The following is a 15,135-nucleotide window of genomic DNA, read 5'->3' as shown; positions in this document are numbered from 1 at the left end:
TAAAATGTCATCATCAAGGCACTCATCCTCACCTCTACCTGTATGTAACTGTATGGACTTGGATCTTCAGGAAGAGTTTCTTCTACCTCTTGCTACCGAGGCAAGTTCATTTTGTTGCCATTAAGCTTGACTTTTTAAATTTTATTTACGTTGTTGACAAATTCAAACCAGATATTTCAAAACATACTTCCTAGCTACAGATGGGAAGCAGGTGATATTTCAAAAAATGGGTGAGAGTACTGGACATAAAAATGGTATCCTGAAACTATGGAAAAATTCTCATTTGTTCTTTTCTGCTTACGTAGTTTTGCTGGTATAAATGATATATGATGCTCAGTCTTCCAAAATAGTATTTTCACTAAAAGTAATTAAATGCAAGAACTTAGTTTGGTTTTGTAACCAAGAATAAGCTGCAGCAACCTGCATTGTGTTACACAAATTGAAGTCTGCCAGGAAATGTAAACCTGTAATAAGACACATATATAAAAATGTATAAAATAAAATAAAAAAATAGATATTTTGAGTATAGTTATTTGCCTTATAGCAACCCTTGGAAGCAGAGCAGTCTACGTTCTGATCCTGTGAGGAAGTGATTTTTTTTTTTAGTTGGTAACTTCCCAAATTCTGTTACGCATTTTCCCAATTCTGTTCAGGAGATATGGATATAAGAGTATAAACTCTTGGTCTGACAAACCCTTTTGGTGGAAATGCACCAGGCACAGGCTGAAAGCAGTAGAAACGGGTCCTGGTGGGTAGAGATGTTAAGACAATCCACTTCTGAAAAAGAATGAGTAGTCAGTGGAGCACTGAGCAGAGTAAACAAGTAACTTTGTGCTTGGTGAGGGCATCAATCACCCTGGGGTGATTTAAAAATATTATTTAAAATGTTATGAGTTGTAAAAACATTGACTGCATATTTAAACAACACTGAAGTATTTATGGTATTTAAAGTCCTTTTAGCTAAAATAAATAAAGAAATTGCTGTATGGTACGACCTTGGTTTGTTTTCTTCAGCTATGAAGTCATATGCACAAAATAAATTGAATCTTTAGGGTTTAAACCACCAACTCTAGATAGCTCGTGAATATATAAGCTTTTGCATTCATATGTAGTGAATCTGAAAATGTAGGAAATTGTTTGTACCAAATTAAAAAACATTGAAAAAAACCTAAATCAATTATAATTGGAAGTAATTTTTTAATGTTTCCTGCCTCTATCTTGCAGTTAAACAGTAAAAACATTGACACTTTGATGCAGAAGTTAAGTGAAAATGAAACCCAAAATACTGTAAGTAAATTAAGATTTCTGTCTCTTTTGGTTCCGTGCTGTACATCTGAAATGGCTGCGTCATGGGATCACACAATGTCAAGTGACAGTGGCGAAGTGGGTGTATTTGTGGTTTATCTTCTCAAAATGGAATCTTCATTTTACAGCTGAACTGTTTGTCAGTGTGCATTACCATTGCATTGTTGTACACAGAAATTGAAATAATGCCTTTGTTGTTTTTTGTTTCTCCATGAAGAATCTCAGGAGAAAAATACTTGAAAAGGAGAAGCATGTTCAAGAACTTTCATCCAGACTTCAGCTTGAAAAAGTGAGTGACCACTACTGTTGGAATGAATGTTTTCTTCCAATATACTAGATCCTTATTTACAAATTTTAAATGTTGAGAAAGGCAATTATCTATGAAAAAAAGGAAAATCCTGAAAGATTTTTCCTACAGAAATATCTTAAAATGATGCAGACTGTATCCAAACCTATTAAGGATACAGGTTATCCTTAACACTGGTGTCCCATGTTTCAGGGAGGGGCATTACATCTAGACCAGGAGTGTCAAACTCATTTTCACCAGGGGCCACTACTCCTACATTTACACAGTCTTAAAATTACATTCGGCCCTTTGAAGGCAATTGCGAGGATGAGGTGTCCTGTTGTGAAAATGAGTTTGACACCCCTGATCTAGACTAATGGCTAATCAGGTTCACAATAGTTCTGGAAAAAGTACTTATAATGAAGTAATACAGAGTAAAAGAGTCAGATTAAATATGAGGCATTAATTATACATACATTCTTTCAAGTTCATGATTTCTGTTTAACATTAATAACAATAGTAACAAATTACCGCTTGTAAATATACTTGTAGAACATGTTTTATCTTTTCCAGCTTTTGAGGACATTCAAATCTCAGTTAGAAACTGTGGCAAAGTACAAAGAATATAGATTGCATCATATAGCATATCTGCATTGACAAATAGATTTATGTTTATTTCTCTTTCTTAGGCCAATGTACAGAAAGAAGACAACCTGTCAAGATCAGTAAAGGCAGTACAAGCTCACCTGCAATGTCAGATTCAGAGAAAAGAAGTGGAAAACAATGAATTAAAAATGAAAATACAGGTCAGCATATTTTTACTTGTATTTCAGTTTATTCGAAAAAATTAGCAAAGCCTGACTGGTGGTGAGAGTTTAACTCTGATTCGAGAGTTAAATCTTAAAGTATTCTTTGAGGTCAAACTCTTAGCAAAAGAAAAATCCCAGACAGTAAAAGTCATTAGTATTTATATTTTGAACAGTTTGCAAGGGTTTTTTGTTTTGTTTTTCAATTTATGCTTACTAACAGTTCTGCTGAAGAGAAGCTGAGTACACATAGGAGCATTTACACTTGCCTGACTGTGCTATCTAGAAGACAGATATCAATCCCGAGGTGGTCTTCATATAGTCAATAGAAAGAAACAGGCAAGTTCGCAGGATGAGTTTCTGTTCTAAGATAAGGGTGATGAATCACCACCTGTTTCTTTTTATTGACTATGAAGGAATCAATAATCCTCTTAATGCTGACTGAAAGAGAAATTCTTAAGACTAATGCCTAACCTCACTTTCTTTAAGGTAGGTGAAATTATTTCCATTTTCTGTCCTAAAAAGCAAGAGGTAAATTTGGACATTTGCATCAGTTACTGGCTTTAGAACGGGCCATGGAAGAGATCATTTGATAGAGGCTGTATGTGGCCTCAGATTTCAGTATTTGAAACTTGTCAAGAATATAGGCATGAATAAGAAAACATTGGCTAAAAAAGAATGTATTTCTAATTTCCAAACTTTTTTAGTAGCATACATCCCCTATTAAATGTATCATTTGAAGTTGTTAAGGAAGCTATAGGAAGTCAGTTTCAAAAAAGTCACGTATGTCTATGTCTGTCTAAATACCTCATGTTTTCTTCTGAATAAAAATTGCTTTATTGTTCTACCTAGTACAATCATAGAATTTCAACAATTTCATTAGATAAAGTATCTTGATATGCAACTGTATTTTCATTCAAACTTTTAAATAAAGTTTTGTTTGTTTATTCTTCAAAAAGTGCTGAAGTCAGTTGCTAGCTTAAATCCTGGTGATGATTTTGTTCATATCTGGGCAGAAGCTTGCAAAAGCTTAGCATTGCTTTTATGAAAGTAATTCCCAATTTGCATTTGCCTCAGCCACTGTATAATGCCCAAAGCACTTTTAGTGTGATTGTGACCTCCTGCGGCTAGAACAGAGGATAACAGTTTTCTACTTGTACCAACAGTTAAAGAAGTGCATACATAGACTCAGTTTTTCTTTCTACTCTAGTTATTTAAGGTGTTCTCCCACCAGCACCAAGTCACACCTTTGTTTATTAAGTGCCCTATAAGCATCTAAACGTGAAAACTGTTTCCTGCTTATCTGGGGGGTTTTATAGTGTTATGTCATGAGATGGTCTGTAAGGCATAGAATTTGAAAAGAGTTGATGTTTAATTATGTTTCAGACTCTAGAAAAGAAAATAGCAGAGTGGAAACTTAAAGCTGGTGAATACAAGCACCAGATGTTAGCCTTAAAGGCAAAAAGTGAGCAAAAGAAGACTGCTCTGAAAAAAACAATCAGGTTCCAGAAAGAAAGAGCTCAATGCTTTGAAGCACTTGTGGAAAATTTAACCTCCAGAATAAGAGAACATGTGAGTGACTATTCTGTGAGCAAAGTTGTGCTGTATTGTTTTAAATTGCACAACTGGGAAACTTTAGCCTGTGGGAAATAGGAAAAGATGGCTGCTTGTAGTGTCTTTGTATGTCTTTTATTTTTTTCTCCTTAATTAAGAAAAAGGTTGCTCTAAGTGAAATGTGAGCTGTTACTACATTCACTGCTTTTGTTTTGTTAAAATTCAGTGAATGTTTTAAGCCATGAGGTTTTACACTTCACCTTGCAGTGAGAGAAGTCTAAGCTGCTTTCAGTTACACCTCTCCTCATCTTCTTGTTGGACCTTTATGCACAAAGACTGACTCATGTCAGAAGTACAGAAAATCCATGAGTGGGGTCTGAAGTATTTGTTTTCCTTATTTATCAGTGTAGGACAACTCATGTAGATACTTAGTTCTCTAAGTTGCTTGCTCTGAACCTTCCTTAATCCAAATTGTTCCTTAGATTCTTGCCCTGCATATCCCTACAGTGGGTAGTGGTTCAAAAAGGCCAGGTGGATCAGAACTGTGCTGAGATCTTTACTGCCTTATTTAGATTTCCTAAGAAGAGTAGGCTTTCACACTCCTAAATGTGTTATCATCACATATTTTTCCAGGTAGTATACCTGGAGATGGTTAATAAGGTGGAGATTTTTGTTGTTTTCTTTGATCTTTGTGAGAAGATGGTAGCAGATCTTTAAGTACGATTAGCAGTGTAGAGAGATAACAAATAACCCCTGAACTTTTGATGTTTTGTAGTCACACTGTTGTTTTCTTTGCCCACTGAAGACCTGGTATACTCTCAAGATAGTAGATGTTGGTTAATTATACATACTTCTTTGAAGGACTTTACCCAACTCTGCATTTCTTACCTAGCTGTTATTTCTTACTCTTAAAATGCTTTGACAGAATTTTATTTTTGTATTAATTTATGTAATTTTGATTTAGTAGAGGTGTATTGGAGACAAATATTTTTTTTGGTAAGAAGATATTTTGATCTCAAATTTTGAAATGTTGTGTTCTACAGCTGATGTACGGTGCCAGTGTTTAATGATTTCTCTGCATTGAAAGCAAGTCTTTATTTAGACTTTATTTTTTTTTTAATTTGGGTAGCTTGGTTTATTTTTTTGAGACAAGACAAAATTTAAATTGCTTGGTACTAATGAGGTCCAATAATCTTATATTAAGTAGCTCTTCAGTTTAGAAAAATTTGTAGAACTAGGTGGTGTTCTTCAGCAGCATTCTTTTGTTACATAGTTTGTAACTCCTGTATCCTCTAGGAAGTCAAACTAACTGAGATATTGTCAGCTTCCAACCTCTGGAAAAATCAGCATGATAGAATGGTTGAAGGAAAGACAATGTTAGAAATTCAAAAAGAACATCTTAAGAAGTAAGTTAAAGTGTTGATCTATTTTTTTATTCCTGTAGTCACACAATATTGGTATTTAGTAGTGTAGTACTCAGTATTGACAATGTAAACAAGTTTATGTATTCATATTTGAAAATTCTGAGCAGATTTTAGAAACTGGAAACTGGAAGGAATTAAAGATTTTTAGCCTTCTCTCTGCTGCATTTTGTAACTCTTTAGAAACTACATTCCCTCGTACAAGTAAGGAATATATTCTTTTCCCTGCATACTTCAATTAGCCTGAACTTGCTGGTAGGCACTCTGCTGCTTCCTCAGAACCACTTATTTAATAACTGATTCAACATCTTGAGTGTTAATCCTTGGGTCTACTGCAGTATCAAAGGATGTTCATAGGCTTCTAGTTTCTACTTCGGACTAATGATGGCAAAACTATTTCTGTTCCACTCATGTCTCACCCTACTAGAGGACAGAGAAGGGTTCCTCTCAGATGCACGTGTGAACAGCTTATTCCTGTAAGGAAGAACAACACAAACTTGTCTAACCTTGTTCAAACTATGTGGTCAAATCTTAATGTACATGAAAGATACGCCATTTTCTTTGGCAGACAGTGACAAATATCCTTTTACCATTTTACCTTTAGGTACCATTATGCTAGGTCTGAGGTAGAATGTTTATTTTACAATGGAACTCGATTCATGCTCAAATATGTAACAGCTCAAATTAAATTGGCTTGGCTCTTTTGTTTATGTTTCAGAAAATCTGATGTTTCTGAAAATATTTTCAGCGTATTTTAAAATGTAACTAGAGTGTATGTACGAGATATCTGTCCAGAAATCTGTCTAGCCCGCTATGGATCCAGTGTATATAAGGAGGCATTTAGGAAAGAATTAAAAAAGGGAAACATCTATGATACTTTCCTGAAGTACTTTTTCTGCTTCCAGCTGTTTTTTCCTGGTTTTATTCTAGCTGGAAATACAAGTCTGCCAAAAATGTACCATTCTAACAAGACTTTTTCTATTTGTCTTTCTATATGACTTACTAAACAGCAAAAATTTCATTGTTTAACTTCATTATCATTAAAAGCAAACAGTGAGGCATGCAGAACAATTTGTTGCTTTTAATAATGAAAAGTACCATTCCTAAATTAGCTATGGAATGTTCTCAGTAGGACAGTATCTGATAGACCCTATAAATTCAATATAATTCCATTTTGTACAGTATGTGTGTGCATAGTCTTGGAAATATGCTTGGGTGTTACAGGTAAAGAATTTATTTATAATAAAGCCAGGACTGCTTCCTTGGTGGAACACTCTTTTGTATAGTTTCTTATTTTCTTATTTCAATAGGTACTGCTTTCTTGGGATTCGTATCTGCATTTTCTGCGCCCCCCCTTTTGTTTTTGTTTAATGAAATAAGAACAATGAAGGCATATGTGTTAAGGTACAAGTTAATTTGCATAGTGAGAGTTTTGGAAGCATTATATATGATATAAATGTTCTTGCCTATCTAACAAGGCAGATCACAAGCCTTTTGGAAGACCAGAAAAGAAAAGAGGAATGGAAAAGAAACTCAGATGAGGAAATTCTTGAAAAGCTAGGTTCTGTTAACTCCGAAAATGAAAAGATTAATCTCGAAAATGAAAAATTAAAGGTGAGATCATTATAGATCATTGTTGAATGGCTCTACATTTCTGAAACATTAATGAAGTTACCACATTAATTCCCTTTTGGCTTTCTGTCTAGGGATCCCAAACCTGTAGAATAAATTTTGCCATGTATTTTTTTACACAAAGTGAAAAAGAGACATTGACAATTCATCTGTAGAAATCTGTGGTAAAGCTAAGGACAGAGTTGTCTGACCATCTATATGCTTAACCAGGATGCCCTTTATTTTACTGTCACTTGCTACATAATTGCTTAACTAGAAATAATATTTTCGTGTTTGTAAAACTTTCTTTTAAATTAAAGAACTGGGTTTAGCTCAATCATTCATTTCAATTTTTAAAGGGTTTACAGGTTTTCTATTGTATTTATCCTCCAAAGTAAATATTCTCATGAGCCGAGAAATGAACCATGGGCTATCGTTTTTGTTTGGCAGGGTAAATAATTGTGTCACTCTTGCTAGTAATATGTATTGTAGATTGTGTTATTTTAATAATGTTCTTACAATTCTTATATTTTTGATGTTTTATTCAAGGCTTCCCTTGCTACATTGGAAAGCAGTACTGTTTCTGTTGAAAATGAACTGCTGAATCTCCAAGAACAGGCAAAGCTGCAGGGAGACCCTGTTGAACAGTATAAAAATCAGGTGAGTAGTGTGTTTGAAGTGTTTGAGTATGGTTTTTAAATTTGTAAGGAGTTTTGAGGAAATGATAAAGGTTTTGTTTGTAATAAACCAGATTTGTTGTCATGGTGATTATGATGCTGTTGTAACATTGAGGATGACAGAAGAGTATGCCATTACAAACTGTATCCAAGAATAGTCTCCACGCTATTCCTAGTACACATAATCCTTGTTGAAGCCCAATCAGACCTCATTGAAGCCAACAGAGCTAATTGCATACTTGCTTAGAAAAGATTTGCTTCTTAAGATACATGTTAACAATCCAGTAAACTATATTTTAAGAGTAAAATTTGAGTCTAATGCCTTTAGTGGACACATCCAATGATATTTTACCTCTCCTTGGTCATATCTGTATTTCCACATTCCTAAGAACAGTAAACCACCATTCAAAGACTGTTGTAAGAGTCTTTTTATTTACATAGGTAGCTCTACATTGAAAATACCAGAAAAACACATGAAATAAGCTTAAAATGGGCTTTTTATCAACTCATTTTTTGTATTTGCCTTTAATCACAGAGAAGAAATTTTAGAACATATTGATTCAAAGTTGTATGTATTTCTGCTATAGTATAGACACTCTCTCACTGACAGTCTCACTTATCTCCTTTTAAAATCATTGGCAAGAGAAAAGGCATGATACCAAACGTAAGTAAAACCAGAGCACTTGTCTGTGGAATGCATCACCACAATTAAAGTGGTGCCAGCTTTAAGATGAGAGATGTAGTTCCAGGGAACAGCCAGCCCAAAGCAGTGAGTGGGATGAAATTCCCTGGCTCATTGCTCTGGTGACTCCAGATGGGAACTGTCTGGTGATGCTCGTTATCTGGGCAGAGAGGGGTGAGTCATGCTGGCTGCTCTTGTAGCACAACTGTAGCTCATTCTCCATGGTGGAAAAGGAAATGTTGATATCAGAGTGCTCTTTACCTGGTTACCCTTTTATATTTGCTGTGGTGAGTAGGATAATGAAAATAAATAACTTCATATAATGACAAATATTGAGATTCTGTTTAAATATCAAAGGTTTTCCTTTATGCTTCATACCAATGGTTTTATCTTTTCTGTATTTGAAAGAAACACCTTACAAATCTATGTGGAAAATCTATGTTCTAGGTACAAAAATTACAAATAGCAGTGGAAGAATTGAAATCCAGATGTGAAAGAGTCTTAAATGAAAACAAAAGAATAACAGAAAACAACTGCTTAGAAGTAGATGAGGTAAATTTTGCAGTAATAAAGCATGTTCCCAAACAATTCTGTAGGACATAGATCTTTCCTACATTATTGTGACCCACTTATTAGAAGTCACAGGTACTGGCTCTTTTTTCTTTTTCTCTATAATTTAAAATTCACTTAATGCTTTGCTAACTCTTACTTATGAGCTTGTGGTTTTTTTGGATACTACACCATTGGAAACAGGTGAGAAATGGTTCCTAGAGTAATGACTAAGGAATTGTGCTGCTATTTTAGAATTCTAGAATTCTTATATCACTTTTAAAAATGTGATTTTGCTGCTGATGATTTTAAAACTAGATCTCTTGACAGAACATCTATGAAAGTTGCATAGGGAAGAAAACCTACTGTAAGACTGCTTTGTTTATTTTAACTAGCAGTTAAATTGGAGAATCCATATGGAGATTAGTTTTAAGTTTTTCAGCAGATGGAGCTGAATACTGGAACACAGCACATTCTTAAGCATCAGAAAACAATACAAAACTGGTAGGAAGATCACTTTCCTCAGTTTCATGGCTTATCAAAATACATATTATTTTAAGTGATAAAGCTGAGGCAGGGACTGGATATGCATTGCCTGCAATGATCTGTTTTAGAGAACAGAATTAGTCATCACAGGGAAACGTCTTTAGATACTAATTTTATTTCATACTAACTTTATTTTTCCATGGCTGAATTGTAGAACAGAGAAAGGTATTTCCCGATCCCATATATAATATTTGCACAGCATTGTATTTGGCTTCAGGTGGCATTAGGTGTTGCTGTCTTTGCAAATATTGCACTAGTTGTGTACTCAGAATTTTTCCTTTAAGCTGCTTAGTGTGTCTTTATGGCATCTCCCAAAACATATTGCAATAAAAATAAAGTCAAAATTTGGGTATTGCCTGGTGAACTGCTAACAGATGCATAATTTTGTAAATGTTCATTGTCAGTGTTACTGAGTCTTTAATGAAATATAGTCAGAAATGGAAATTTCTCTAATGGTGAACTTGTAAGTTTTTTGGTATTTTATAAAATAGGTGACATTATGCAACTTGTGTGGAATTTCAGATTTATTACTTAGATGGAAAGCCATTAAGTATTACAACAATTAATTTATGGTTTTACATTTTTCTCCTGTGATGCCACTCTGCAGGTGAGGGACAAAACAGGGGCTGAGTTAAAGGGGTTAGAATGCGTTTGTGACTTGCTGAAAGCAGCTGAGGAATAGCAGCAAGGATATCAGGAAACGCTTGTGTCCTGGCAAAGGATCCATGCACAGAAATGCAAACCCCTTAGGGAGCTGCAGGTTCAGGTGCTTAGAACATGCTGATTTTTAAAGATAAATGAGAAAATTATGTGGAAGAAGGTTTTTGGAACATTTTTTTCCTATTAGTGTGTGTGACAGTTGCGTGGTTTCCTTTGTTATTTGCTTCATATATCAAAAGCTCCGTCTGTAGAAATAGCATTATGCCAATAAAGCTATTGCCAACTATATTAACATGAATTCAGTATGTGAAGAGACTAGTTACTTTTAGATTCTGTATATTTTAAGTGGGTATATTCTTGATCCTTTTGAATACTTATGTCTTGAGATGTGTTGCAGAATTCTTCCCTGAAAATAATTGTGCAAGTCTAGTTATTGTTTGTATCTAGTGGAATATTTTCGTTCCTTATTAATTTTGTTTTTAAAGACTGATTTATAAAACAGACAGTGTTTTCTCAGTCAAATTATATTGTTGATGATGTATAACTTTAACATGTTAGTTATTACATTATATTGGTTGATAACGTTTTAAGAATATATATTAATAGCATCGTTTCTATTTTCAGCAATATTTTAGCACTCCTGCTTGTATTTTCTCTTAAGCCTGCATATGAATATTCCTCGGTTGTTTTTTTTTATGTGACACCAGTTTCAATGGCAGGGTTATGTTTGGGTTTTTTGTTGTTCTTTTTAATGTGCTTTTGAATTAGAAGAGAATACTCTGCCAGCACAAATGACAAAGGTGTTTGTTTGAATCAGTAGGGTAGGAAAGCTTTAATCTTCTTGTGTCTATGGGAAAACCTGAGCTGAAATAGAGTGACTCTTTGTGTCCCTATAGACTTAGATGCTTATTAAAAAATAGCTCTTCATTTTATTTAAGATTTCTTGTCAAGATGATCTTTACAGCATGAAATTCTGTTCTTGTTTGTATCATTTTAAATACTCCTTTCAGGAATGCTCATGAGGTCATAAATCCAACTTTGCTTAGCAAACTACTTAAGCAACAACTAATGTTGAGCTGCATTTATAAATTTATACATATAATTTTAATCTAACTTGTTGAATAAATGCAAAAAACGTATAAGTAATGAAGTAATTTGGAATATAATCACTAGTCTGGTGGAACGGCAGCTAGCTTTCAGCATTAAGTCTTAGTGACATCCTTTGGAGATTCTATGATCAGAATGTCAGAAAATTCTTTTTCGAGGAACTGGACCATGTGGAACTGGACCAAACCCTCTTCTGGGTTCAGCTGGACCAGGACATTGGTTTATTGTCCCTCTGCTGGAGGTTTCTGCTACTACCAGTCTGCTACCTGAACAGTTTGTAATTCCTATGAGCAAAACCAGCCAGATTAGCTCAAATCATGGGTAGGAACTGCTCATGATGGTCCTGTGAATGATAGAGGTTACCCCTTAAATAATAGTGCCAGCAGGCTGGTGATGTGGCTGTTTATTGCTAATCTGCTCTTCATGGATGGTAGCAAGAGCAATAATCACATCACCAGTGTTATGAGATTTAAAAGAAAACATGTAAGAGTTTGTCAGTCTGGATGCTGGGCAGGAGAGGACAGTTTGGCTTCTTGCTTTCTTCAGTTTCTGCTACTGATATAGCTCTTTAAATGAACTTGATTTCTTTTTGATATTAACTACTTTCTGAAATTCTTTGCCAGTGCTACACTGTTCTTCTGTGATAACTCTCTATATATGAGGTATTATTTTGATGCTTCTTGTGACTGGAGTGTGAAGGAACTTATTTTTGCTGGAATCTAAAGCTTAAAAGTTCACATAGAGGTAGACCTGCCCATCTACTAATGCACAAGGCTGTGTGGGCAGCATATGGGTTTTGTCAGGACTTCACTTTGTTACATAGCAGGTTTTCAGTCTTAAAGCATTCATACAAAGTTTAGTCTGCTACTTTGGCTCTATTTTATTTGTTTTAAATACAAGATTATGTTTACTTGAATGTAATATAATATTTACTTGAAATTACGGTTAAATTGTTTGATTGGATTTTGCTAGACAAGCTTACTTTACTCTGTAATATCCTGTCATTAGGTCTCTTCAACTAGAAACAAACTGTCATTTTCACAGGAGGAATACAGTATAACTTCCTTGGGCAGTCATTCCTTAGAAAAAGAAAACCATGACATTCAGAAGAAATATGAAGATCTTAAAAGGTAACTTTTAAAAAATCTGACTGCAATCAATTCCTACACTTCTCTTCTATAGTGAATGACAATACATTGATCTGTTTTGTGTAAAGGCAACTAGAAAAGATGGAACTTCAAAATGAAGAACTTGCTTGTCAGCTCAAAAAAGAAGATGATAGTCTTCAGTGCAGTAAATTGCAGCTTGAAGAGAAAATTGCAGAATATAATGGATTAGCCAGACAACTGGAATCTGCTTTGGAAGAAGGGAAAAAAATGGTATCAATGATTTAATGCATCTTTTAATATTGTTTACTGTTTTCTATTTTTAAATAGCATTAAACTCAAATTTGCTTGAGAAGAAAAGATGGGACAAGGTTATTTTGCACATAGGGAGAAATACTGAAAAGTTACTGGAAATTCTGCGTGTTTAAATACGAATTGCACAATTCAACTTCTTGTGGAATTCAGATCCAGTTGAAATTAATGATGAAGTTCAGTCAACCAGCATTTCACTATCATTTTTTTGGAGACATATCAAAATGCTTTAACCACCTAATTTTAAATCCCATACATCAGGCAAAAGTTTCTGAACAAAAGCTTAATCTTGCCTTTTCCTTAATTTCTTTGGAATAGGTGTCGAAACCCTTCTTATTTTAGATGAAAGCTGCACACTTTCAATATTAAGGAAAGATTTATTTGTAGAAGGGATGCAAATTGAAATGTCTTTCAAATTTAGCCAGAATATTTCCCAGGTTTGTTTAATTTCTGTGCATGGGGAATAGCTCTATTTCCTGTTCTGTCATCCTGTCACTTACCAGTGCTAAAGTGTAAGAAAATAATTTGGTTTGGGTTTTAAGTGAAAGTAAATATACATCAGTTCTCTCTCATTGCTATTACAGGTAGCTGAAGAACTGGAAAAAATTTCATACAAAGAACAAGCCCTTCAGGCAAAAATGTTTGTTCTTGAAACTGAAGTGAGAGAGGGGCAAGAAGAGAAAAATCAGCTCCTCTGCACATTTCACCATGTGAGTAATAAATACTGTTTCTATATTAAGAAATGACTTACCTCTTCAACATTTACAGTAAAAGTTACTGAAAAACACACTATTAATAGAGCTGATACTCGCTTTCGGGAACAGCAAATTAATTCAACTTAACAATATACTTTGTGTATTGACCTTTCTAATAGACTAAACAGAGGCCTGGTCTAAATAATTCACTGGAATAATATTGAGTTTACATCTCTTATTTGACTCAGTTTTCCCAGCAAGGCAGCAATCAAAAAATGTATGAAGTTATAATTTCCCTCTGAGATTAATCGTGTTCAGTAAGTGTACCTAGATTTGAATAGGTGCGTAACAGTTGCATAATGACTTAGTAGTTATTTTTTTGTTTGTTTTTTTGTTCCCTGAGTTGGTTACAAGAATTTGATCTTACTGGAATTTGTGAAAAGCTTTCAGCTTATATACTGATGTTGCACATAAACATAGTTAGTAACAAAAGAGATATAGTGATTTTTCAAAGTGTCAAGCCTTTCAATGCCCAGGTTTTGATCTGTTGATACTTCCTTATTCAGCATCAGGTGTGGAACTGATGAACAGGTAATAGTGCTGTCAATCATCTTTTTTTTATATAAGGAACTATGGGCATCAATAATTATGTTGCAGCAGAGATCAGTAACAGCTGTTTCCTTGAATAATCAACACGAGAGAGTGCCAAGTCCATAACAGATTTAAGATGCTAGGAATCTTTCTTGATAAAAATTCGGAAGGGTAGTTTTTATGTTCCTAGGCATTTTTTTTGATCACAAGCCTATTCGCCTATTCAAACATGTTCATTTTGGTCATGACTGAACATAAAGCTTCAATATTTTGAGGCCTTTTTGGGACCTTCACTTTTACAGAGCATCTGAAAACTTTTACAGGTAGGTAAGGCTGATAAAAATTTAGGTATTAGTTGTCTTGCATTATTATTTTGATTGATTTGTATTTGATTTCTAAGTTGCACTGGCTTTCTCTTTTGTCTTTAGAATGAAAAGCAGCATGAAGTGCATTTGAAAGAGCTGGAGAACAGCCTACAGAAGTCAGAGAACAAGAACCAGAGCATCCAGAATTATGTGCAGTTTTTGAAAGCTTCCTACATAACAATGTTTGGCTCAATTCTTTAGTTTATTTAATAATGAAGAAACTTTTCAGGATTTGGCTCTAATTCTTGTTAGAGGCAAGGCTATGGAGGCCTTACAGTGTTTTGCAGGATTGAGTCCTGTAATGTTAGTTCTTCCCTAGGAAAACTTCTGTTGTGGACAGGGAAAAGCAGGTCAGTCATTACTGTATATCCTACTGGCTGGTCACTTATGCAAAAATCTTGTGTACATCCTTTTATTCCATGGTAAAGGTGCATGGTCAAAAATTACCTTTCCATTCCCATGGGAGAAGAGAACACCTATGGACTGATTGTGCAGTAATTTACATATTTTAATTGTTAATTATATATTTATCAGTCATTATACTTCTGTTACTGTATATATCTAGTTGCCCAAGATAATCTATCCTGTGAAGACAGGCAGAAATTCAGAGAGCGTTCAGTTCCCTTCCCGTCCTTTCTCTGCAGCTCAGCACCGGTACAGCACACACAACTGCATGGCACAGCTGCTGCCACACGGCTGCCCCATCCAGCCTTGGTTCCCTCCGTCCTGTTATGGTAGGAGTATACCATAGTAGTATTTTACAAACATAAGTAGGGAAGTATTTTAGATATAGCTGTATTTTCAGCTCTGAATGTGGTGATATACCCTTTCATGGTGACACAGCTCTGGGTAAGGTATTTAT

The 15,135-nt window shown here is 34.6% G+C and overlaps 1 protein-coding gene across 1 annotated transcript; it reads left to right on the top strand.

The window, feature by feature from the left end:
* Positions 1-52: 52 nt before the first annotated feature.
* ODF2L (outer dense fiber of sperm tails 2 like) lies at positions 53-14,474 on the top strand (the record flags this gene model as incomplete). The annotated part of the gene is made up of 13 exons (XM_080348685.1): positions 53-100; positions 1,225-1,287; positions 1,523-1,594; positions 2,281-2,397; positions 3,784-3,969; positions 5,248-5,357; positions 6,851-6,986; positions 7,533-7,643; positions 8,790-8,894; positions 12,213-12,334; positions 12,421-12,583; positions 13,207-13,332; positions 14,337-14,474. The coding sequence occupies 13 exons, from the start codon at positions 53-55 to the stop codon at positions 14,472-14,474; spliced, it is 1,497 nt and encodes a 498-aa protein (XP_080204811.1).
* Between the last annotated feature and the right edge of the window lie 661 nt (positions 14,475-15,135).

This window comes from Nesoenas mayeri, assembly GCF_963082525.1.
Source record: "Nesoenas mayeri genome assembly, chromosome: 8".
Lineage (NCBI taxonomy): Eukaryota > Metazoa > Chordata > Aves > Columbiformes > Columbidae > Nesoenas > Nesoenas mayeri.
This window is presented reverse-complemented; position numbering and strand designations above follow the sequence as displayed.